General features: G+C 42.1%; 1 protein-coding gene across 1 annotated transcript in view; it reads right to left on the bottom strand.

Annotated features, from left to right (window-relative positions):
• CALCR (calcitonin receptor) overlaps window positions 1-26,309 on the bottom strand; it is a 229,916-nt gene extending 203,607 nt beyond the window's left edge. The window contains exon 1 of the mRNA XM_078851337.1: window positions 25,953-26,309. Within this exon, the coding sequence (XP_078707463.1) occupies window positions 25,953-25,960 (8 nt within the window). The 5' untranslated portion in view covers window positions 25,961-26,309. The remainder of the gene's footprint in view (window positions 1-25,952) is intronic.
• Window positions 26,310-26,511: the final 202 nt, after the last annotated feature.

The raw sequence follows: 26,511 nt of genomic DNA, 5'->3' as shown, positions 1-26,511 counted from the left end.
ATTCACTACACATTCCCAAACATTTCAAATGTATGTGCTCTCTATCTGCAGTCACTTTGCAAGTTATCCACTTGGGTTTTAGATGGGATACCCGTTAATTAAATGGACAGCAGTGTGACAGGTTCCCCCCAGGGTGCCACTTGGAACTGGGGTACCACTGAGCCTGCCTGACCCACCAGCCTGGGCTCCCTTTCACACTGTGTTGCTGTGATAAGTTACCAAGCTCTCCAAGCCTGCTCTTTTGTCAGCATACACACAGATAGGGACACACCCAGCTGCAGCTTTGCACACAGATGCTGAGATCAGCTCTGCATGGGAAGGCTCAGTTAAGGCACCCTCCCCCACTCTGGAATGTAAACCCACAATTATACCTTCTTGTGCTGCACAGAGAACTGTACAACATAAGTTCATAAAATTTGCCCCCTCCCTCAACATGGAGAGAGACTGCAACAACTTTCTGCCCCAAGTTACAATTTCCACACACTGGTTTTAGACAAAGCAAAAACAAGTTTAACAACTACAAAAAGATAGATTTTAAGTGATAGCAAACACATCAAAGCAGACTACCTTAGTAAATAAACAAACCGACAAACTGAGTTTAACACACTAGATAAGGAGGATATGAATTAGAAAATTCTCACCCTGAGTGAAACAGGCTGGCAGATTCTTAAGGCACAAGCTGCCTTGGCTTTCCCAAGTTTTAATACACTGGCTAAAAATCCCTCTAGCCTAGGACCATCACTTCCCACAGTTCAATCCTTGCCCCTCAGGTGTTTCCAGGTGTGTTGTTGTAGGGAGAGTGAGGTACCATCATGATGTCATTGTCCCCCTTTTACATTTTCTTCCCACTGCTGGAAAGTTCTTTTGCTGTGACCTGGGTAAAACAGTTCCCATTGTGTAGTGCTATCTCTAAGAGGTTTCTATTGTACCCAGTTCCTGGGGTAATCCTTGTCCTTGTGTGCATTTTCTCAATAAGTCATTAACATTGTTTGGCCTTTTTACTGCTGTACCTGAAAGGCTGCTTGTGAGCGTTTTCAACCTCACATGTTTCAGTAACATATACATAGCCAAACTTCATAACTTCACATATGATGATAGCACATACAATCCAATGAGATATTAATGTCTAGCAGATCAAGACTTTTAGAATGAAACTGCACAAGGCATACTTTGTACAAAACATATTCTAATTACATGACAGTGGTGAATATTGGGGTGCCAGGGTGTCACAGGTAGGTACTTGATATTAGTGTCCCATGACAAAGACTAGCAGCTTGAAGCACCATATTATTTAAAATATTTCCAGGCAATCTGGCACATTCTTTTATAAAGCTTAAAATCATACATATGAAGAATAGACCACTTGCAAGAAACATCCACTTACACAGCTATCATTGTCTAAATGCTTTCTTGTTTGGAAAAAAAACTAGAAGTTTCAGAATTATTAGAATATAACGGAGGAAAATTAAATGCACAGAGATTTGAAATTAAAATCATTTGTTTAAGATGTCATAATCTCTATTTCAGCTGTAAAGTATGAACATTAAGTGCTAAGAACAGGATTCTCAAACATGGATGCAGCAGAAGACATATTTAGCACCTAAACAAAACAATTACCAAAATAACCTGACTGCCCACAGCTCCCAGTGAATTCCCATAGAAACAGAGTGCTCAGAGCCTATGAAAATCTGGCCATTTTTATGTAAGGGCCCAACTATGAATTTGCCAAATACTTTAAGCATCCAAGTTTGAACACTTTCACTTAAAAATACAGTATGTAAATCCTTGCTCAGGTGTAATCCATATATATGTTTGATCCTTTGATGTTTTTCAATGTAAATTCTGCAAGATAATACACTTAAGAAAAACTACGAAGACACATTAACAGTATGTTTATATGATGCCACCTACTGGACATCTTATCCTCCAATAAAAGACGAGGGATAAATAAGTACAACTGCAAAACCTATAAAAGTCTGTTTAGCAGGGAAGCTCCCTAACATTAAAAGAACAAAAAAGCAGACAAAAAACACTTCTGCTCCTTAAACTCAGGGTATCCCCAGAAATCTGGGGTTAGCTTTCATTATTACCACAGTCCCACTCTCACATATCCTTCTTTTCTCCTCTGCATTGGCAACAGATCTTCATAGGAGTTTATTACAGATATGTTCCTTTTAACTCTTCACCCCTTGCTCTCTGTATTCCTGCTGAGGCATTTTACTTTTTAAATAATCTGTTCATTAATTTTTCAAATGTCTTAGGCCAGGGGTGGCCAACCTATGACTCCAGAGCCACATGCAACTGGTCAGAAGTTAATATGCAGCTCCTTATATAGGCACTGACTCCGGGATGGAGCTACAGGCGCTAACTTTCCAATGTGCCAGGAGTGGTCACTGCTTAACCCCTGGCTCTCCTCCAGACCCTGTCCCTACTCCACCCCTTCCCACTCACTCCCCTGAGCCTGCCATGCCCTCGCTCTTCCCCCCCCCCCATCCCAAACCTCCTGCATGCTGATCAGAGGTGCAGGGAAGGAGGGGTAGGTGCCGATTGGCAGGGCTGCAGGTGGACGGGAGGTGCTGGGAGCAGGGGTGGGGAGCTGATGGGGGACTGCTGACGTATTACTGTGGCTCTTTGGCAATGTACACTGGTAAATTCTGGCTCCTTCTCAGGCTCAGGTTGGCCACCCCTGTCTTAGGCTAACAAGCATCGTAGAAAATGGAAGCCACAATATTCTTCTGTCTGGAATGATTAAAAAGACATGGCACATGCATGCATACACCCACATCCACACAGGTGCTGGAATTAATGGATAATACTATTTCATCAAAATCAGATCCCCTTGGCACCTAAGCAGAATGAGAAGTTAAGAATGGAATTTTACCCATAACTGTATTTCTTGCCTTTTATGAGAGTCTCTCTCAGCTTTGGTGAGATTTAACTGCTCCACTGCTGCATTCTGCTTCAGTGCTTTCTTACATTATATCTCTTCATTACATCCCTCCATTAGAACATTGCACTGCAATAGGAAAGTACCAGTGCATGGGAGGCTACTACAAATACATCTTGCCCTCCCTCACGTCTAGTATGTTAAGTAGCACTAAAAAATTTGCAAAAAGTGGTCCGAGTTTTAAAAATCTCCAAAAATACTCCTCAGAAAAGTGTATGGTCCTATGTATTATAATTGTTTAGATGTATTATAGTGCCACGGAGAGACGGCCTGTGCTAGACATTGAACAAACACATAGGGCCTGATTCTCACTCACACTAAAGTCCCATTACACTATTCCGGCAGAGAAAGGGGCATAAATTACATTTATGCCCACGTTAGGGTCCCTTTACAGTGCTAGCATGAGGGAAAGTGGCTTTGGGGCCTGGTCTACGCACAGTTTTTGTAGAGGTATAACTATGTTGGTTATGGGTGTGATTTTTTTACAAATATAGTAATTATCCCTCTATAAAAGTGATAGTTTATTACCTTTCTCACTGGGGAATAAGTCATACCACTTTAAGCACATTTACATTGATATGAACTACGTCCACACCATGGGAATTATACCGCTTTCAGTATGCTGGTATAATTAAAGCAGTACAGCTTGTATAGACTTAATATAAATGAAAGTCAGGATTAGTCTGTTTAAATATGTGCTAAGAGAACTGTTGGAAACTAGTTTTTATTTGTGAGGGTGACGGTTGCAAGTCACAAATGTGAAGCTCAGGACTGGCTATTAGCTCCTAGTTCAGCTAAAGGAACGAGTCAACTTTGTGCCTCCTGGATTCTTGGGTCACTAGACACTAGTCTGGTTCCAAGAAGCAACTTAGAGAAGTCCTGCCATTATGACATAGTAAAGAGATTTATTTCATGTAGTAAGAGATACACATTTTTATTGGTATTTTACCATTCGGTCTTCAGTCATAAAAGAACAGATGCTAAATTCCAGTCTACATAAATAGTTTATTGATTCAGGCTGGTAACCTAAATTACTATTTATTGGTTGCTTATGGGAGCACCCATAATGCACTAGCTGCTTTCCAGATATTCAAGAAAGACCTCAGAGTCTAAGGACAGACATAGGTTATGGGAAGGGGAATGAGAAATAGGGATTTTTTTATTATTATTATTATTATTATTTTTTAACACCAGTCAGTCAGATTCATGGTAGGCAGCATGGCAAAAGTGGATCTTTACAAGGACAAGACAGAGACCTTGTGCATAGGCTCAGGATTTTAGATTCATGCACAGAGGTCATGGGGAAGAAGGCATGGAGATGAATGTATGAGAAGCTGACAGACGGAGGAGCATATTGCTATTCTGTTGAGAACAAGATTGATTTAATACAATGATTAGACACCACAGTCAGCAACTTTGTCACAGTGGACTCTGGCACTAAAGCTGAGCTCACCAACCACAGGAGGATCTCCTAAGTGTAATGTAATGCTTCAGTGATGTACAGCTGGACTAGCACCTTCTAAGCCTGCTGTGGCTGAGGGGAAAGGATGACCCAAATTGGCCCCATAGTGCCACAGGCAGCCAGTGTAACTTAGAGCAGCCTCTAGGATTATTGACCAGCACACAACCAGCCCAAGGTCAGGGAGAATGTAAAGTCACATCCCTTTCTGCTACCCTGTGCACTCTTTGGTCATACCCAAGAATTTGAACCTACATCAGCATCTTATCTGAAATTATATCTAAAGAGAATATCAAGGGATGTGAATTTAGTCAAGTAAGAAAATGTTCAAGTTACGTAGAAAAGGGAAACGAGCAGAAGGAAAGCTTTTAATTAGCTATCCTTCTCTAACATTCAAGAATGAGTACATAACTGGGTATTTCTGATTTCTTTTGTTTTTTATTTTTAAACTATCACTCATTAAAGAATTTATTTGAGTCTCCATCCATCTCATCTTCACTTTAATGATAAACTGTACATTACCATGATCCAAAAGGGTCAGGACAAGTCAATAGTGTACTAAGAATATTTCATTTGCATAACCTTACTTTCTTGGACATATACACACATTCATTATAGCATACATAATATGTCCTTATTAAGGTGATCGGCACATTATATATATGGCAAACAAAAGTCTCTGACTTCTTAAGATAGTCTCCTTTCTAAAGCCAGAATTGTAGAAGAGAACTGAAGTTAAAGATTTTAAAGATTTTCAAGGCTCAAAAAAAGAAATTAAAACACTTCTGAAAATGAGAAAGCAAGTTGTCAAGGGAGCCTTATCCAAAGCTTATTGAAGTCAATGGGGGCCTTGCCATTGATTTCAATAGGCTTTGGATCAAGCCATTAAAAAGAAAAGACATCAATCACATACAATACTTGTATCTATTATTAGGGAATTAATAATTTTTATTAAGGAAATCCAGTTTTTGCTTTCAAACAGTTTTCACAGGTTTGTGTATGTGTGTATATATATATATATCTTACCCAGCAGTGCAAGCAGGGCAGTACGGTACGGCATACCAGCAAGATATTTATAGCGGATACGGTGTATTGGAAAGAGGAACAGCAGAACGTGGGGCTGTTGGGGACCACAAGGCTGAACCACAGGCTCTACCAGGAACTGCAGCGGGGAAAGGAGCTGAACTCCCAGCCCTGCCCCCTACCCTTCCACGGAGCTGCATCTCCTCCAGTTCCCAGCAGCAGCCCCACCAGAGGACAGGGCTGGGGGCAGTACAGCCAGCAGAGGAGCTGCCGGCATGCTGCTCCTTTACCCGCTGCGGTTCCCGGGAGAGCCCTGAGCCACAGGGCTCTCCCGGGAACCGCAGCGGGCAAAGGAGCAGAACGTGGGACCACCCAGTGGCCCCACACAGGCAGCTCCTCCAGTGCGGCTGCTGTACCACCACCCAGCCATTCCCACGCCAGCCCTGTCCTCTGGCAGGGCTAGCTGCCGTACAGACAGAGGAGACCCTGCGTGGAAGGGCTGGGGTGGTACAGCCATGGCACGCCAGAGGAGCTGTGGGCGTGGGGCCACTGGGCAGCCCCATGTTCTGCTTCTCCAGCACAGCGGGAGGGGGAGGGGGGTGCGGTACTACTAGGCTTATTTCTACACTGCTGCTGGTGGCAGCGCTGCCTTCAGAGCAGCTGCAGAGTGGTGGCTGCTGGACGGGAGCCCAGGTCTGAAGGCAGAGCTGCCGTCAGCAGCAGCGCAGAAGCAAGGGTGGCAATACCATACCAGGCCATCCTTACTTCTGCTCAGCTGCCTGCAAAGCTGGGCCCTCAATCAGCAGCCACCACTCTCCAGCCGCCCAGCTCTGAAGGTAGCAGCGCAGAAGTAAGGGTGGCAATACAGCAACCTAGCATAAAATAACCTTGTGACCCCCCCTGCAACTCCCTTTTGGGTCAAGACCCCCAATTTGAGAAAAGCTGGTCTCCCCTGTGAAATCTGTATAGAATAGGGTAAGTTAAAAGCACGCAAGACCAGATTTCATGGTCTGTGACACATTTTTTCATGGCTGTGAATTTGGTAGGGCCATAGACATAACTGATAACAGTAATCGGTTGTCAACCTCTATGTGGACCAACACTAGAGGGGGAAGGGACAGTTTCCCAGTGGATTTCACAGATATCTGCTGATATCAGAGGAATAGGATGAATGACAAAACCTGAAGAGGGTTCTTCTGTCCATGCTGCACTAATGTTAGTGGATAGGACTTCTGTAACATTTCTGTTTTACCTTAATCTAGATTAGATATTCTGTGCTGGCTTCATTTTGGTCACTTTGTGCTTTGCCTAGGAATAAAACTAGGGTCCTACTTTCCTACTGCTTTGAAACCCACCTTATTAAACTGGATAATGCTATTGAGCTATTTACAGTATAAGGTTGATATCGAGTTGTAAGTAACATTAAGACTGACGCCCACTACACATTTAAAACTAAGAAGTGACTTTGTAAAAATGACATGGGTTTCCAACTCTATTGTGTCTTAGTCAGGGTGGAGTTCCTTCTGAGGTGTCTCTACGTTAGCGCAAGGTCACAGACTCATGGCTATCCTATATTACTTATTTTAAATAATATTTCTGATAATCTGACAATAATTTAAACAGTTATTTATTTTTTTAAAAACACCCTTCTAAGTTATAATGTCATATCAATAACAACTTTCTATGTCAAAAAATAAAATGAAAAGGTGAAATAGAATTAGCTATAAAAGCACAGAAGGGTTCTATACTTAAGTTTGTCATGAAAACGTCATGAAAACAACGAAGTTAATCAAGATCATCAAGTAACTGCTGAAGAAAATTTTTATGCAGACAAAGTTCAAGAAACTGAACAGAACACAGAACAATCGTCTGAAACAGATACAGACACAAAACAAGAAATTACAACAGTTGAAACCGTACTAGGATGGGATATAGATGACACTGGCGCATGGCCGAAATCGTTAACAAATTACGTGACATTATACTTGAGAAAGGCCCTGTGAGAACAGTCTCGAACATCCTAAAAGACATTAGAGGCAGGAAATTCACAGAAAACAATTACTACAAAAGACTTTCTAATGGTGACAGTGGCTTGTGTACTCTAAATGCAAGGATGCTGTATTTTTTCCCCATACAAGATTGTCAACAGTTGCAATTTTAACATAGCAACCGTGGGTATTAATGATTGGCAAAATCTTAGTCACACATTACCATAACATGAAAAGGCACACCACCACATTGGAAGTATGCACAAATGGTGTAAGCTAATTGTAAGGTTAAAAAAAACCAGACAACTCTTGATGCCCAAAATCAGAGAAGCAGCATTGGCGTCGTGTTCTTGAACATCTATTGCTGAATATCCATCAACAAACAATCTTGCTTTTAGAGGAAGCACTGACAAATTATACCAGCCCAAGAATGGCAATTTTTTGGGCCTTGTACAACTGCTGGGAAAATTTGACAGTGAAGAATGAACATGTCCAAAGAGTAACAGAAAATGAAATACATGACCACTATTTGGGACCAAGAATTCAAAATGAACTGATCATACTAATGAGTGGTAAAGTGAGAGACAAAATTGTTTCATTGGTTTCTTTGGCAAAATATTTTGCCGTAATCTAGATTGCACACCAGACATAAGTCATGAAGAACAGATGTTGTTAGTAGTGAGATCTGTCTACACTAGTGATTCAGCACAGATTCCAGTTAAGGAATCATTTTATCACATTTTTAGAAGTCGAGGACACTACAGGTTTTGGACTTATTCAAGCTCTCCTTGATGAGCTAAAACGAATGGGATTGTCTGTAATGAACATTAGAGGACAAGGCTGCAATAATGGCACCAATATGAGAGGATGCATTTCTGGTGTGCAAGCTAGATTGCTGGCGGAAAATACACGAGCCTTTTTTTGTTCTATGTGCATACCACAGCCTTAATTTGATTTTGTGTGATATGGCCAAGTCTTCTGTAGAAATTATTTCTTTTTTTGGTTTGCTGCAATGCATTTACATGCTCTTTTCAGCTTCCACTCAATGATGGCAAATATTCAAAGCACGTTAGTGGTATTACCGTTAAGCCTCTATCTGAGACACTCTGGGAAAGCGGAGTAGAAAGTGTAAAAACATTGAGATATCAATCTGAGGAAGATTACAAAGCCCTGTTTGCTATTTCAGAAGAACCCAGAGATCCAAAAGCTAAAAGTGAAGCACAGTCATTGGCCTCTGAAATATCCAGCTTCAAGTTTCTAACATCTGTCTTAATCTGGTATGACCTTCTTGTTAAAATCTCAAGTGTAAGCAAAATAATGCAGAGTCCAACAATGCAGCTTGATTCAGCACTTACCTTACTAAGCAGCACACAAGACTTTTTTGAAATACAGAGAAACTGGATTCAAAGAAGCACAGGTTACAGCAAGAGAGTTTGCAGAGGCACTCGGTGTAGAACCAAAATGTCCATGTCCGAATGTAAAAAGAGTTTCAAGGAAAAAATGGCAAGCAGAATATGAAGGAGCAGATGAGCCCATAGAAGATCAGAAAAGAAATCTGAGGTTGAATTTTTTAATGTTGTGATGGAAAAAGCAATATCTACTGTTGATGAACAGTTTAACACGATGAAGAGTTTGGATTTTTTTATGACATAACTAAATTCAACGAAATAGGAAAACAAGAGCAGCTAATGAGAAAGTGCAAGAACCTAGAGAGCCTCCTGAAGCACGGTGATAGTTTTGATTTAAATTGACTTGAACTGTACGAAGAATTGAGTACACTGTCATCAATGTTGCCACATGCAAAGTCAATGACAGACGTACAGTTTATTCATACCAGCAAACCTGTTGACATGTATCCTAATGTGTACATTGCCACTCGTATTCTACTGAAAATTCCTGTAACAGTAGCATCAAGAGAACAGAGTTTCTCAAAACTAAATCTCATTAAAAGACTATTTCTGCTCTATGAGTCAAGAATGCTTGACTGGTCTTGCTATTCCTGCAATCAAACAAAACATCACTTCATGTTTGTCATGCGATGACATTATTACTGATTTTTCAGCCAAAAAGCCAGAAAGATTGCTTTTAATTAAAAACAAATCCTTGCTTCAATACCTCTTCATAGTAATTTCCAATTATATTATTAAATTCATTATATTATTTGCATCATTCTGTCAATAAATAAAAAAAAAATTCTATAGCACTACTTCTTTAGTGCAAGTATAGTCCACCAGCATTACAGTGTGCTTAATTTGTTTAAACTGTTTTTAATAAAGTGCATGTGGCAAGTTTTCCAATACCGTAAGCTTATGTTTGTGTTGCTAAGAGCGAGTCAGGCATAGGGGCACCAGTTTAATAATACTGCATAGGGCCCCATAAATCCTAAGGATGGCCCTGGCAGAGAGAACTCTATGTAACCTTGAAAGCTTGTCTCTCTCACCAACAGAAGCTGGTCCAATAAAAATATTACCACACCCACCTTGTCTCATAAATATAATTGGCATTTTTGACTAGCTGTAATGATCATACTAACTATGTTTTCTTCAGATTGTCTACATATTTGAGGAAAACTCTAAAGCATGCCCAAATATCACAATAGTTACTTTAACACCTCCATCATCAATCATCTTCTCAAATAATCTGTCAAGGTTGCAGCACATCTGGTGAATCACCTTCAAATGAATTAAACGTAATTCTGCCTCTCTGGCCAAGTAGTGAGTGTTATGCATGTGGTGAGTGGATATGAGTATTCTCTTCTTCTTATCAGTAAAATTGAACTGTAATGTCCTGTCCCATTTGGCTTTTATCCTGATCAGCAGAGGAGTTGGTTGTGCCAGTATTAACATCACTACTGATATCTCGCTGTTATTGCTGAAATTTTTTTTCACTGAGTTTCTGTCAGAGGAGGGAGGCATTTTTAGTAATCAGTTAGGGCTTTATAGGATCATTACTAGTGAAAACTCCTGATGCAATGAAGGATGCACTGAATCAATGCATGATTGGCCATCCTGACCATGCCCTAGTGCAGTAGTGGGCAACCTGCGGCCCACGGGCCACATGCAGTCCAACAGGGTAATCTGATTGCAGGCCACAAGACATTTTGCTGACTTTGACTATCTGGAGGCACGGCTCCCTGCAGCTCCCAGGGGCCATGGTTCACTGTTCCTGGCTAATGGGAGCTGTGGGAAGTGGCGGGCTGTGCTGGCCTCCCAAAAATTCGACCTCCTAAAAATCTGAATAGTAGTCCACTGTAATTAAGTTCTACTTTTCACTGAAGGCTAATAAGTCTGCTCTCACCTTTTCCTGTGGTTTTGTGTGCTGCTCATATGCTAACTGTCAGGAATCAGGGCCTGAAGAGAGCTACTCTCCAGGCAGCTTATCAGTACAGCTGGTCTGCAGGAGGCTGCCTGAATAGCCACACCACCTGATTGGCATCAGAGGCCAGCTTGTAAGCCAGCAACAGCTTGCCAGCTTCTCACTGCTCACACCCACCACTGTGCCTGCTCCTCCTGCATTACCTTGTTCCTGCCTTGCACCCAACCTTGCCTCTGTCCTATTCCGAAAACATCCTTGCCAGATACCTGCTTGCTCCAGTCCCTGCCCTCTGGTTTGGTCCTTGGCTCTGGCTCCTGACTAGAACTCTGGCTCAACCCTCAGCTCTGGCACCTGCCCTTTGTTTTGACCCTTGGCTTTGGCTCCCGATTACTGACTACAGCTCTGACCCTAGCCTCTAGGCCTGGCTCCCACCTGACCACTAGGCTAAACAGCCCACTTCCAAGTCCACTGACAGTAAAAGAGTCTTTTTGCTGGTGGTTATCAGAAGACCGATAGGTATCAAACCCTTCTATCCAGGAGCAGAGTTGTCATTCCCAGACAGTAAACACACTCTTGAGCCCATCTAAGACAGCTGTCAATGCCCAGGTGTAAGGCATGCACTTAGCATTTGTCTTCTGGTCATCTGGCTCTCTTGACTGCCTCTATTTGGATGGCCTTTTCCATAGCCTTTGATTCTACCAGCTTCACTGTTGAACTTGGGAGATTGAATCCAAGAACATGCTTCACTATGTCCTGATCCCCTTTCCCCAAACTTGCTGATGCTGGGTTTATATGCCCTACTCAGGGTGTCAGCTAACACCAGTAATCATCCTGGACAATATCTGATCTCCACCTGATAGCACCCGGTGCATCAGCATGCACTGCAATCTCTTTGGAGCCCTATGAAGGGACTTTGTCATGATTGTCTCTACAGGTTTGTGGTCTGATTGCACTATTGCTGGTGGCCATAGGTGTACTGATGGAATCACTCCTCCCCAAATACCACAGCCAGAAAATCTTTCTATTTGGGTGTACCCCTGTTCAGTCTCTGACATGGCTCTGCTAGAAAAGCAACTGGCTGCTTTTGCAAAAAAGAGCTACATCCAATCCTCTCTCAGATACACCACACTGGAGCGTCAGTGGTTGTCCTTCAGGACAGGGGCATCCAGTAAATTTATTTCAGCCGGTCAAATGCTTGCTGTTGGGAGCCTGCAGAGTCCCACTCAACAGCCTCTCTCGTAAGCTGACATATGGGTCATCCTACTGTAGCCAGGTGTGCACAGAACTTGGACAGATAATTTATCATTCCTATGAAGTGCTGTACCCCTTTGACATCCACTGAAGCTTCCAAGTCTGACTTCCTTGTTGGGATCTGCTTTCAGTCCCTCTGCTGTGAGCAGATGTCCAGTGTATGCCCTTAATGCTGTCTGAGTCACACTTTTTCTGGGTTGAGCTTTATGTTCTTGTCCTTGCATCCGTATAGAAAAGCTTGTAGTTTTCTGTCATAGTCTTGTTCAGCTTCTGTGTCATTGTTCCCTTCATCTAAAAGAAGGATATCATCTGCAATTACTTTCACCCCAGGCAGTCCTTTGAGCTTATGCCAGTCAGCATTAGCAGCCATCTGTAGTAATCAAATGGTGTTGGAAAGGTTGTCAGCATGCTGGACTCTTTTTTATCTAAGCTTATGTGCCAAAACCAATTCCTTACATCGCAGACTCTAAATATTCTGCCTGTGGAAGCTTCTAGCAAGCTGTAATCAACTGTGGTTAATATCATCCTTTCAATACCCAGTGCAGTGGCTTTGGCTCTATGCAGATGTGTAAGTTGCCTGAAGACCTCTCTACCACCACCATGCTGTTTACCCAGGCTGTACTGGTCTCTACATGTGCTATGATACCCCTATGCTGCAGACTTTCGAGTTCCTTTCTTGGGGCCAATGGAGTTTTCCTTCATGGTAAGCACACAGGTTCCACTGTGGGGTCTACTTCCAGCCACTGCTTTCCTCTGAGGCACTCATCTTTGAAAACATTCCTATATGTTTTAAATTTTTCTCCATTGTCCATGAGACTCCCTCTTTTGCTTCTTGCACTATAATATTCTGATGCTGATAAAAGTCATGGCTTGTATGGCTATGGTCCCCAAGAGGGGCCTGTGATGCTTACCATCCACCACCACAAACTTCATAGTAAGTAAGCCAAAAAATAAGACTGTGCCAACTGAAGTCCCATTTTCCTATGGGTTGTACATTATTAGAATGAACCTGCTCTTTTTAATGGTTATGTTCGAGTCCAAGTTACCCCGAGGAATCACATTGCAGGATGCCCTTCTGTCCAGCTCAAATCGCACAGGGGGTTTCCCTCTTAACATTGTTGCATGAAGGTTAGTATTGTCCTTTGTTGCTTTCCTGTCCAGCCTGAACCTGATGTGCTCTGAGACTCAAGGAGAGAATCATTGTTATCATCGTTGTCTGATGTGCCCCTTGCACCCCACATATAACTCTGACAATCTTTCTGGGACCTTCTTCCGCTCTTGTGCACACTGTTAAAATTGTTCAACATCCCACATTCCTTGCAATGCTGTCCCAGTGCAGGCTACTTCTCCTTTACCTGCTCATGCTGTCTCCCTATGGAGTAAATGCATCTCACTATGGGTATAGGACCCTGGCCAGCTGCACTCCTTTGCTGCTCTCTAGCTGCATGTGCTTCTGGGGGTGTTATGCTTCCTGGGCTTTTCATTATTTCTTTTGAGGTTTCTGCTGCATAATCCATTGTCTAAGCATTTGTCAAATGTAAGTTCACATTTCCAGAGCAGTTGCTCCAGCAGGCGGTGATCCCAAGTGCTGGAAACCATCCTGTCCCTGATTATGGAATCTGTGAAGTCCCCAAAATTGCCTGTAGCTGCCAATGTCCATAAGGCAGTAACACAGGGTTCTATTGCCTTCCCTTCAGATTGGCCTCAAATGACAAAATTCCATGTTGCTCCACAGTTTTGTTCTGCGTTGGGGAGCAATAGTTGCCCAGAGCTCCTAGGACTGCTGTGAGGCTTGAGGTAGTGCTGCAGACTTCTTTGCCTTGTTCCTCATAAGGTAAAATAACAGTTTTCCTTTCCTGCTGTTGTCCTCCTGCATGGCCAGGTCTGTGAATGCCTGAAACTCCTCCTTGCACCATGTCCATCACTGGGCTAGGTTTGTGTCTGCAAACTCCAGGGGGCTTCAGACTCAGTTCCATGGCCCACGCTGCCACCGGTTGCACTGCAGAGAACTCACAGCTCAGATAGTCCCACCACGTTTCATTTGCAATGAGTGAAGGTGAATGCAGGTTAAGTTGAACAAGTGGAACTTTATTACACCCTATGCAGTGCTCTGTCCATGTGGCTGAGTTGCTTCAAGCATAACTCCCTGTTTTCCTAAAACGCCCTCCAGGGAACATGGGCCCTCTCACTCCAGTTCCACTGATCACGATACAGCGTAGGCAGGTCTTAGGCATTTTTTCCAGAGTGTCATGTCTTTCTGAGAATGTCTTGACAGTGGTGATGGCTGAAGGAGAGGACTGGATATATTTATATGAGAAGCCATCTGTAGGTATTTGCAGTGATGATCTCTGAATACTCTATAATTTTCTCAGATCTGAACAAATGGCATACAAAACAATATGCTGCTGATTTGATTGTGCTGCCATTAACATTAATGGGAATTCTGCCACTGACTTCAATGAAACAAAAATTGAGGCCTGTACTGTACAAATTTCCTACCCTGAGACTACATTCCTCTTGCTATGGATGGCTCCAATTAATGGAAAAGGAGTACTTGTGGCACCTTAGAGACTAACCAATTTATTTGAGCATAAGCTTTCGTGAGCTACAGCTCACTTCATCGGATGCATACTGTGGAAAATGCACAAGTACTCCTTTTCTTTTTGCAAATATAGACTAACACGGCTGTTACTCTGAAACCTCCAATTAATGGGTTTATCTATGCTTCCCCCATAACTGCACACTGACACAGGTGCTAGGAGAATCAGGCCTTAATGACTTTCTAATATCTGGGTATTGCAATTCATCTGTCCAAAGAGTTATTTACAGCATAGTCTGGACTCAGTTTTAGCCCCAGAGGAATGCACATATAAAGGACTGGCTCCAAAGCTGATCAGTGTCAATGGGAGTATTTCAGTGAACTTCACTGGCCTTTGGATGAGCCCCATAGTGCTCTTTATTGTTTGTATGTATTTGAAATACTGTCCATAAAAGGAAGTACTGCAAATATAAGATGTGAAAACTTTATTATACTCTTATCTGTATAAGAAAATGACTAAACCTATATAAATAATGTGCCACCTACATACATATTCCTATTGAAATTCTGGAAGTTCAAAAGCAAATTTCCTTTGCTGGGCTATTTACGTGCATATTTTCTTCTCTGTTAATTAACTGTGTACTTAGCAATGCATCTTCACACAGAAGATAAACGTCAAAATAATATGTATGCCCTTGTTCCATTTAAAGTAAACCATCACTTCATCTGACTGTATTCTACCAGTTCTACAAAATCATTTTTCTACATTTTCTTGTTCTCCCACCCTGTTTTTACCATCAGTTTTCTTTTTCTTCTCCTTTCCCCTTTCTCTGTCTGAATCTCTTTGCCTTTCTCCCTTCCTTCCATTCCCGCACCAGCGTACACACTCATCCTTACTCTTCTCCCACAATTTGTCCCCTCCAACCCTACAGCACTACTTTGAGCATAGCACATCTCCCTCACCTGGAGCTTGTGCCCTTCTTAGGAGCAAAGATTGGGTGGTTGAAAGAAGGCATGGCCTCAGTGGGAGCTAGCCTAGTTGATGAAAACACAGAGCACCAGGAGTTCTTGTCAGTAGATTTGCATAAGGAGGTGGCCAGTCTCAGCTACTTCTCCCAGTGCTAAAATTGTGGGTGCTTAAAAAGTTTCTTTGGATAATCAGGTGAAGTCTGAATTGGAAGGTGTCAAGTCGTGAATTGAGAGCCCTAGAATATTTATGGTACAAGAGATTGCACACAGCTCATTTAATAATATCAAGAGAGGTTGAGATATTCTCACTAGCTATTTGCCTCAAGCATTAAGTGTAACTTGGAGAAGCACAGTCACAACCAGCCAAAGAGCATCAAGTGCCTTTTGTTGTTCCTTGTGCTCCAATGAATAAAATGTGACATCTAAAGTACTGTTGCTTTATGCAATGTCATTCATTCAGTTTCTGCAAGGAATAAGGCACAATCTTCTAAAGAAGGCTACTATCTGGTGGCAGCTGATACACAGCAAACAATGCTATCAGGCTTAAGCAACAAAAATTGATAGACCTCTAAGAGCCTTGAAGGAAGCTTTAGACAGGTACCTGACTAAGTGTCCAGTAGGGAAGATCTGGATACAAACAATAGCAATAAAATCTCTTTTTTCAATTATATTTGTTCATGTTTCTAATTAGTTTAGTGTTCATTAAAGGAACCAGATTGATAGCAATTGAAAATGAAGCTATTTGTTTATCTATAGCACAATTACAGCACAGGCTGTAGAAGTTCAAGCTACCCATACTACCTCTCTAATGCACCTTCAGCTTGTTCAGGAGACAGAAACTTTAGGAAGAAGAGGCTAACTCTCTGTGCTCATTTAGTCTTTCTTCTGAGTCTTCCAATAAGGATGGTAATTCGTCCCACTGGTGACAGCAATTATTGTTCTGTGGACACTGCACACGTAAGTAAATATTTCACTTCAGAAAAATTTATATGGAAAATTAAATTATCCTTTGAAGAGGAGTTGTACCAAATCTGGAGAGTAAATGTGAAATAGGAGGATTTTAGTCTTAATAGCACATAAAAACGTAAGAGTGGTCTTGTGGGGTCAGACTAATGGTCCAGCTAGCCCAGTATCCTGTCTTCCAATAGTGGACAGTGCCAGATGTTTCACAGGGAATGAACAGAACTGAGCAATAGAGTGATCCATCTCCTGGCATCCAGTCCCACCTTCTGGCAATCATAGTTTATGGGACACCCAGAACATGGAATTGCATCCTTGACCATCTTGGCTAACAACCATTGATGGACCTATCCTACATGAACTTATCTTATTCCTTTTTGAACGCAGTTATACTCTTGGCCTTCACAACATCCCCAGGCAAGGAGTTCCACAGATTGAATGTGCATTGTTTGAAGAAGCACTGCCTTATGTTTGTTTTAAGCCTACTGCCTACTAATTCATTGGGTGACCCCTGGTTCTTGTGCTATGTGAAGGGTAAATAACACTTCCTTATTCACTTTCTACACACCATTCATGATTATATAGACCTCTATCATCTTCCCCCCCACCACATCAGTAGTATCTTTTCTAAACAGAACAGCCCAGTCTTTTTAATCTCTCCTCCTAGGGAAGCTGTTTCATACCCCTAATCATTTCTGTTGCCCTTCTCCATATTTTTTCCAATTCCAATATCTTTTTGGGATAGGGTGACCAGAACTACATGCAGTATTTAAGGTGTGGGAGTAATATGGATTTATATAGTGGCATTGTGATATTTTCTGTCTTATTACTATCCCTTTCCTAATGGTTCCCAACATTCTGTTAAATGTTTTGACTGCTGCTGCTGCAGCACATTGAGGAGATACTTTGGAAGAGCTATCCACAATGATCCAAGATCTCTTTCTTGAGTTGTAACAGCTAATTTAGACCCATTCATTTTGGATGTATAGTTGGAATTATGTTTTCCAATGTGCATTACTTTGTATTTATCAACATTCACCTGCCATTTTGTTTGTTGCCAGTCACTCAGTTTTATGAGATTCCTTTGTAACTCTTCACAGACAGCTTTGGACTTAACTATCCTGAGTAATTTGGTATCATCTGTGGACTTTGCCACCTCACAGTTTACCCTTTTTCCAGATCATTTATGAATATGTTGAACAGCACCATTTCCAGAGGAGATCCCTAGGAACCCTGCTATTTACCTCTTTGTATTCTGACAACTGACCATTTATTCCTACCCTTTGTTTCCTCTCTTTTAACTAATTACTGATCCATGAGAGGACCTTCCCTATTTTCCCATGATTTCCTACTTTGCTTAAGAGCCTTTGATGAGGGACCTTGTCAAAAGCTTTCTGAAAGTCCAAGAACAATATATCCACTGGATCACGCTTGTCCACGTTTGTTGATGGCCCTCAAAGAATTCTAATAGATTTTGTGAGGCATGATTTCCCTTTACAAAAGCCATGTTGACTCTTCCCCAACCAACATATTGTGTTCATCTGTGTGTCTAACAATTCTGTTCTTTACTATAGTTTCAACCAATTTGCCTGTTAGGCTTACTGGCCCGTAATTGCTAGGATTGCATCTGGAACTTTTTTTTAAAAATTAGCATTTTGTTAGCTATCCTCCAGTCATCTGGTACAGAGGCTGATTTAAGTGATAGGTTACATGCCACAATTAGTAAATCTGCAATTTCACATTTGAGTTCCTTCAGATCTCTTGGGTGAATACCATCCGATCCTAGTGACTTATTACTATTTAATTATCAGTTTGTTCCAAAACCTCCTTTATTGATACCTCAATCTGGGACAGTTCCTTAGATTTGTCACCTAAAAATGGCTCAGACGTGGGAATCTCCTTCACATCCTCTGCAGCGAAGACCAATGCAAAGAATTCATTTAGCTTCTCTGCAATGACCTAGTCTTCCAGGAGTGCTCTTTTAGCACCTTGATCATCCAGTGGCCCACTGATAGTTTGGCATGCTTCCTGCTTCTGGTATACTTTAAAAGAAATTGCTGTTAGTTTATGTCTTTTGTTAGTTGCTCTTCAAGTTTGGTTTTTTTGAATTAGGCCAGCCTAATTATACTTTTATACTGGATTTGCCAGAGTTTATATGCTTCTTTCTATTTTCCTCGGTGTGATTTGACTTCCAGTTTTTAAAAGATGACTTGTTATCTCTAACTGCCTTCTTTCCTCTGCTGTTTAGCCCTGGTGGCATTTGGTCCTCTTACTATCTATTTTATTTGGGGTACACATATAGTTTGAGCCTCCATTGTAGTGTTTTTAAAAAGTTTCCACGTAGCTTGCATGCATTTCAATTGTGTCTTGCTTTTAATTTCTGCTTAACTAGGCTCCTCATTTTTGTGTAGTTCCCCTTGCAAGTTAAATGCTAATACAGTACTACATATACTTCAGTACAATCTTAACTCTGGAGCTGCTACTGACCCCTGTATAATAATTCATATAATGCATCTCACTATTTTAAAGGGATTTGTGCCTATTGTCTTCTGACATCTTTAAAGAGGTGACATACATCTCATCTTGAGTAAACTCAGAACTATGTCTGTGAATTCACTTGGCATCACCCATAGAAGTGTCCATTTTCTAAAATGAACAACGGAATAACAATCTGCTCTGCTAATCTTGGAGAAGCAGTTCAGTATTCACTAGTTCATCCAGGAACTGAAAAGCATTTCACACACCTGCTTCCTAACCTGTGTTTTGCACCAAGCTAACAGTGGCACAGCATGGCATATTTAGCATGTCACAGCTAAGAGTAAAACATTTTTCATATAGATAAAGCTAGAGGTGGTGAACAATAAAACAAAATATTAATTAATGTATTCAAAATATTTGCAAATTTTGTCAAATGTATTATTCACCCAATTCTTGGCAATAGTAAACAAGACTTAATTAATGCCATAGCTCAGGAATGACATGCTCCTTGTTTATGCTGTTGTACATGACTAATCTGGAAAACATTTGTTGCACTGTGTCACACAGAACAAAATGTATGTTTCCAGAGTGACTATTAGTGATTAATTATCCGAGGTATGGTGAAAATAGCCAGGCTTGCCAAATCTCTGTTGTATCTTCTATAAAGTATAATTGCATTAATTGATTAATAATCCAAGTTCAGATGATAGACCTAGGTTCCAACAACAAATTTTTGCCCTATTGGGTGCTATGCCTGTGCATCTGAATCACCTTCATTGATGAAGAAAAGATTGCAGGTAGAACAGTGGTATGTGGTATTAGTGCACTAGCAGCTGAAATGCAGAGGCTGGAAGTGCAAACCTCACTTGGTATGAGCAGTATTGTTTAATGGAGTGGGGGGTAAGGGTGCAAAAGTAAGAGTACCACTACTGTAGCATCAGTCCCCCTTCCTTTGGCCCTATGGAAGCCTCTCCATGGAGGTTCCATGAGGTCTGGGAGTTAGGGAGGAGGAATAGCTTCTCTCTGCAGCAATGCCCATCTCTCAGAACTGTAGAACTTTAGTGAACAAGCGGTAACTTACCTGTTAACCCTGTATGTGATAGGACCCCCTGTGAGGGGGCAGCGGCTAGAGAACAAGCCCATGGCAACATAGCTTTCATGGTGCTTGACCTCTGCTCCTTCGTATCCAGTGATTTCTCCTATCAATTATGTAAAATGGTCCCAGTTTCACACTTTGACTGGATACACAAACTTTTGGTTGTTCTTCCTGTCAGGATATTTGTATGTTCCTCTATTGCCAGATGGTGAGTCACAGCACAAGTCACTGAACCAAGTCACCTTGCACCAGGATTTGACTATAGCCAGAGTACATTAACCCATACTGGAACTGTAAACTTAGAAGGGAAAGAAGAAACATGCTCTTGGGTCTCATTTGACGTCCACCAGGAGATGCTGTAATTACACCCATGTCAGGACAAGCCCTGTACATCTAACCCTTTTTCTCACAATGGAAGCATATGGTTCTCTCTGGTATGTTGTTGCTCCCTGAACTAGACCCTGGAGATTGAACTCTGCCACATCCATGATTGGTCTTCTATCTTGAGAAGGGAAATGGCTTGTATCATTCTGCTGCAGTCTATTTGGGCAAAATGGAGAAGTTATCCCACCAATTCTTCTCCAGAGTGCACTGAGCTGCACTGGTCCTGTACACTCCCTCTGTACCAGTGAAACCAGCAAAAAACACAACCTTCTGCAAGGGGAATTTCTTTGGCCAATGACTCTGTCCAGTGTCTGTATGCCCATTCTCTTCCCAATGAAGGAAGAATCTGCAGGAACCATTCCAAGACAACCCGCTCTGCCATGTGCAACACTAAGTAGATTTCTGATTCTAGCCACCTCCAACAAAAGTCCTTGAGTGCTAGTGTCCCAAGGGATACCTCTCTCCACAGAATCAGCACAGAATCATTTGTTTCCAGAAGATCCATGATGACTGTCTTTACATGCTAGTAATCCACAACCATTTGTCTGTCTAAGGTTGTGGTTGCCACTTGTGCTTATCCTCATAATACTGGTCCCACCTGAATAGTTCACTGGTCCAGTGGACAGGCCAATCAGTACAGTAGGCATATACATTATTGGAACATCTCCAAGAAGACCTCTGAGACACTTCTAGGTACTGTGCTGGTTAAAAGGAGGCCCAGTTGTAATGTGCCCAAATTCAGGCTTTTCAGTATCTGTTAGTGGATTTGGCTCCTGTCCTATTGACAGGGTTTCCAAATTGTAGTTGCTGGGTGGATATCAAGTCAATCATCTTTGACTGATGTTGCTTAAGCTACTGCTGACAGTGATATGTGTCTATGGTCTGAGATAATGGCCATTGTCTCTCAGTGGCATTTGCATGCAGTCTTAGTTACACTGGATCCACATAACCATAGATCCTGTCTCACCCCAAGTCTGTAGACTAACCCAAATATCTCCACGCCCACTCTGTGGATTAACCTTTAGCATCAGCTTATGTGGGGACAGTGTGGAGATCCCTGATATAGTATGAAGGGAGTAGAGGGTCCCCTATGTAGTTGCTCCAACCATACTCTCTATCATCAGTTCAGCCTCACCATAAGAAGCCTTGCATGGACCCTTATACATGCATGATTTTCATCTATAGTACAAAGAAAAATATCTAGAACCTAGTAGACAACCATGGACCATATTGTGATACTTAATTTTAGTCAGCATTCCATATTGAAATAAATGGCACAACTGGGCCCTATAATTTTTCACCACTACTTATTCTGCATCAGAAAAAAAACAGTGAAATTTTAGGAAGATTTATCTCTAGAGCTTCTGAATTTTTGGAATTATTTGCTACAATGTCTGTAAGGAAGCAGGTTCATTTAGAGCCAAGAAATTATATTCCTGGCATTTGTTACAGTCCTGAAATACATGCTTCTAGCAGTCAAACTCACTCCATGCCTTGGTGTGAAAGTGATTAAAAGCGATGACAAAATAAAAAGTGCGTGTGAAGACCAAAAACAGCACAGAATAAACAATATGTAACAATATGCTGTTCTTTGGCAGGCTATTACTAGTAAATATTGAAGTTAACTAAAAACTAGATCAGAGTTAGGTAACAGTGCATTAGTTATTCCCCTCTGGACACATTCATGAAATGATCATGTAGGGCTCAGGCTGTCAAGGGTGTTTTGGGTGCGAGCAGCCTCAACGCCCATGGACTTTAATGAGTGCTCAGGATGCAGTGTGGTCCAGGACACTAGTCCGAGTCAAGATATCTGGGTTCTAGTCCTGGTTCTGCCACTGACCTGCTAGATCACCTTAGGAGAGTCATTTCTCCTGTCAGCCTTTGTCTGTCTTGATTATTTAGATTATAAATTCTTCAGGACAGGGATCCTTACTGTGTTTGTACAGGGTCTAGCACAATGGGGTCTCCAACTCAGCTGAGGCTTCTTGGTGCTACCATAATACAAATACTTGGGAGCTGAAAGTGCTCAGTACTTTGCAAGATCAATCCCCAGGGAGCCAATCCTACACTATTGATGTTAATGGGAGTTTCAACATTGACTTCTATGTACTTGTGACAAAATGGTCCAATCCTGTTGCCATTGAAGTTTATGGGGATTCATTTTTTATCTCTAGAACTGATGTGCATTGACAGAACTTGAGGGGAAATTTGCATCATACCTGTCTGTATTATATGTGGTTGAAACAAATATTATAATTTGGTCCCTCGCTTTCTTGAAAATCTAATACATAGATTTGATTTTTTCAAATGAAACCCAGAATCTTCTTTCATATCCAGGGAGTATTCATGAAAATATAAACCATCTCAAACTTTCACTTCCTCTAATTTTGTGCAATGGTGGTGGGATCTCTCTTTTTTATATTATATAGTTATTATATAAAGGTGGTTTATCCATCAATACACCAATCTTGCTTCTGATACATAGAACATTATAGACATTGAGACTATAACACAAATTTAGCAGAGTGAGAACAGTAGGCTAGGTCTTAAGTGAAGTTATTTGTTTTGAGCTGGTAGAAAATTGGGATTAAATTTCAAAAATAAATTTTGCAGATTATTTCTGTTTTTTTCACCAAATTCTCAACCTTATAAAAACTGACCATCTCTAATAATCAGTAAATATCTTAAAAAAAACCAGAATTCATCAAATCATATTTTCAAAGAGTTTAATCAGCTAATTTTTGTTGTCATCTGGCAAATAAATTAACCATTAACAGTTCAAACCTACAAGGTGCTGAGCCTCTCTTGAAGGTGCTTAGGGCCCTCCTCATTAAAGCCACCCACTAGAACCGGACCCTAATAAAGCTCTAAATTTTCAACCAGTTCTATAGATAGTCAAATAATGTTAATAAATAATTTCTAAATTTTATTTTGCATAACTTTTTTCATTAGTTGACTCTATTAAACATTGCTATAACTTATTTATGATGAATTCTGACAAAAGTTTCAACAAAGAATTCTGACTTACGTTATATGACAAGAGATGTAAAGTCTGAGCAGTCTATTCTTTTTAAAAACATAATGCTACTTACTGAATATGGAACACTTTTTTTATATTTCTTAAGCATAGCCCAATATGCAATAGCAATTCTATGGAGAGTTGTAAATTCTGTCACTAATCGAATTTAGACTTTGCTGTGCCATCTTCAACTCAAAGCTAGTTGGCACTCAGCCATAAATGATGATAAAAATCAAGGGTGAAATCCTGCCTCTATGTGAGTTTTACCATTGATTTCAACGGGACCAAGATTTAAACCCAAATATTTTAAGCAGAGCTTTTTCCATGAAGTTACTATTTAAAAAATAAATCAAGGAACTGAAATGTCAGGTTTCGGTTTATCAAGAATAATTTGCTATCAACCAGCATGAGTGTAACTGTACACATCACAAAGATAACTTACTGGAGGTCACCTACTTCTAAAGGTTGTCAGATATCTGAAGAGATTCAAATGAAACATTAGCTTTCATGCATTTAATTTACCTTCTTGGTAAATAGGTGTAGAATTCTGACTAGTAAATTAAAGTATTCCTTCAGCTAACCATTACCTACAGTGTGGGTTGTTAGTAAAAGAGAAATCTTAAGCTGTTCAGCATGGATACTCTCTCAATAGTAGAACAATATAAGATCTTCCCAGTTGGGAAAATGAAAAGCTTCTACAATACATTACCTATCTTAACAGTAGAGCAAGAAGCTTGATTTAATCCAATATCTGAAGAAAAATAATTAATTTGGATAAACTGAATTATCAAACCCATCCTCCATGCATCTCATTCAGCTCCTCTTACGACAATCACAGAGGAAATGAATATGTTTGGAGAAAATACCATACACTATATGCTAATAGCTAGGAGTGATTACCAAAATATTGGCAATAAGGAGTTTATTATAAAGATTTTTAAAAATAATATGTATCTGTCTGTGCTCCCCCCTCAATTATTTTGCATTCATCCTTTGAATTAAAACTACTATTATGTAACTGAAATAAAGGAAAATAGTAAACGCTATAATATTCTCATTATTAATAAAAGGTTCAAAAAAAACCCACCTAATCTTGTCAACAAGTCTACTGAAACACCACCAGGAAGAAAGAAATGTAACAATTCAAAGACCAGATTAAAAGGTACTCAGATTGCATTCGGGCATGGAAAGTAATAGGCACACAAGAAATGAATTCCCATCAAAGATGCCAGTATAGAAATAATATTTGCTAGGGCTCAGAATATCTCAGTGTATATTTGTAGCTTTTAAGTGCAATAAAAAAATACTGATTATCAGTTCGACAGATGGAAAATAGCCTGGAAATATCCTGAGACATTAATTTGAACCATTAAGTAATGACTCAGGTGTCAGTTAAATGCCCCATGTTTCAGGGATGGACAATTGCTCCTGTCTAGAATTCATCTTGCATTTGAAATGATCAGCCAATCAGCGTAAAGGCTAAATTAACACTGTGGAATTCAAGATTCCTCTTCTCCCTACCCCAAATTATTAGCACTTCTGCATCCAGCTAACACCACTTCTGCTTTACACTGATAATCACTTAATTCTCTTCTCACAGAATTTCAAATGGCTTCTTATTTGAAACATTAAGTCCAACCGCGGGTTGTCAAACATGCTGCAATGTTCAGATTTTACAGTCCAACTCTGTGTGGTCACTAGCTTGCACGCCATTCTGTTAACTACCTAACATCACGCAGACTAAAGGTCTTGTCAAAACGACAACTCCTTTGGCGGGGATCAGCTATCCCCGGCACGCTTAGAAATCCACCCCAAAAGTTACAGGGCGCACGGGGAGGCGGGACTGTTAGTGTATGCAAGACCCCAGGCCGGGCAGAAGGGAGTGGGCGAGGGTGTTCCGCCAGAGGATCCCCCTTCTCTGCTGAAGAGCTGTTGCCCACCAGCCTTGTGATAACTAATCTGCAGCAGAGCGTGTGGGGCTGACCAAACCTTGCTCACTTGCAGCTGTCCTGTAACTGAGGATGGAGACGCTGGATCGCGTTTAAGCCAAGCAGCCCGCCTGCCCTCACGGTGTCGTTCTTTGGGCTGAACACACACGCACGCACGCACGCACACACACACTCACACACGCTCTCTCTGCAGCTAGAGAGTCTCGGTCAGATGTTTTATTTAGAAACGCTTGCCCCACTGCATAGGTTCTGGAACTAGGGGTGTGGGATGACCAGATGTCCCGATTTTATAGGGACGGTCCTTAATCGGGGCCTTTTCTTATATTGGCGCCTATTACCCCCACCCCGTCCCGATTTTTCACACTTCTAGCTGGTCACCCACCGCTGCACCCGCTGGCTTGAAGTGGTTCCCAAGGGGTTACCGTTTGGTTCAATGGCTCTCAGCACCGCCACTATATAGGTGTACACAGGCGCTTCCCACCCCCCACAGCTCCCCACCGCTCCCCTGCAGCCCTCGCCCCGGACCGTATCACAAGGCACCGCGATGGGAGAGAAACAAAGTTGCCGGGACTTACAGTCTCATTCCTCTGAAGCGCTGGAGCCGCGCGTCCCCTCCGCGGCCGGTCCGTGCCGAGCCCCTTCAGTCCTCAGAGGCGGAGGAGCGGGGGGTCATTGCCCGGCGCCGGCCCTTAGATCCCAGGCACAGGGAGAGCCCCTGCCTGCCGCCGCCTCCAGCCGCTCCTCAGCGCGGCATGTCCCCGCGGCGAGCCCTGCGGGAGGCGCCGACCCGACCCAAGGGCAGCAGGCGGGCGGCTCAGAGCAGGCATAGACCGGGACTCGCGCGGGCAGCGGCAGCATGCCCGGAGCCACGCATGAGGGGCTGCGCCTGGGAACCTAGCGGCCGCGCCCCCCACCCAGCTCCGGATCCGGCGCCTCTGCCTACCACCGCCCCCTGCTGCTGCAGCGCCCTGCCCCCGGCTCCTGCCCGCCGCCTCCCGCTCGCTGGCCAGCCGGGCTCGGCAGCGCGGTGTGAGCGGGAGGTGGCCGAGGGGACGGTAGGCGGCGCCGGGGGCAGCCCCTCCCGGCTCCGCTGCGGCCAGCTGGTGCCCGCCGGGGAAGAAGACAGGACCGGGG

Source organism: Lepidochelys kempii, chromosome 2 (assembly GCF_965140285.1).
Source record: "Lepidochelys kempii isolate rLepKem1 chromosome 2, rLepKem1.hap1, whole genome shotgun sequence".
NCBI classification, from domain to species: domain Eukaryota; kingdom Metazoa; phylum Chordata; order Testudines; family Cheloniidae; genus Lepidochelys; species Lepidochelys kempii.
Note: the sequence above shows the minus strand (reverse complement) of the source record. Positions and strands in the feature narration are given on the sequence as shown.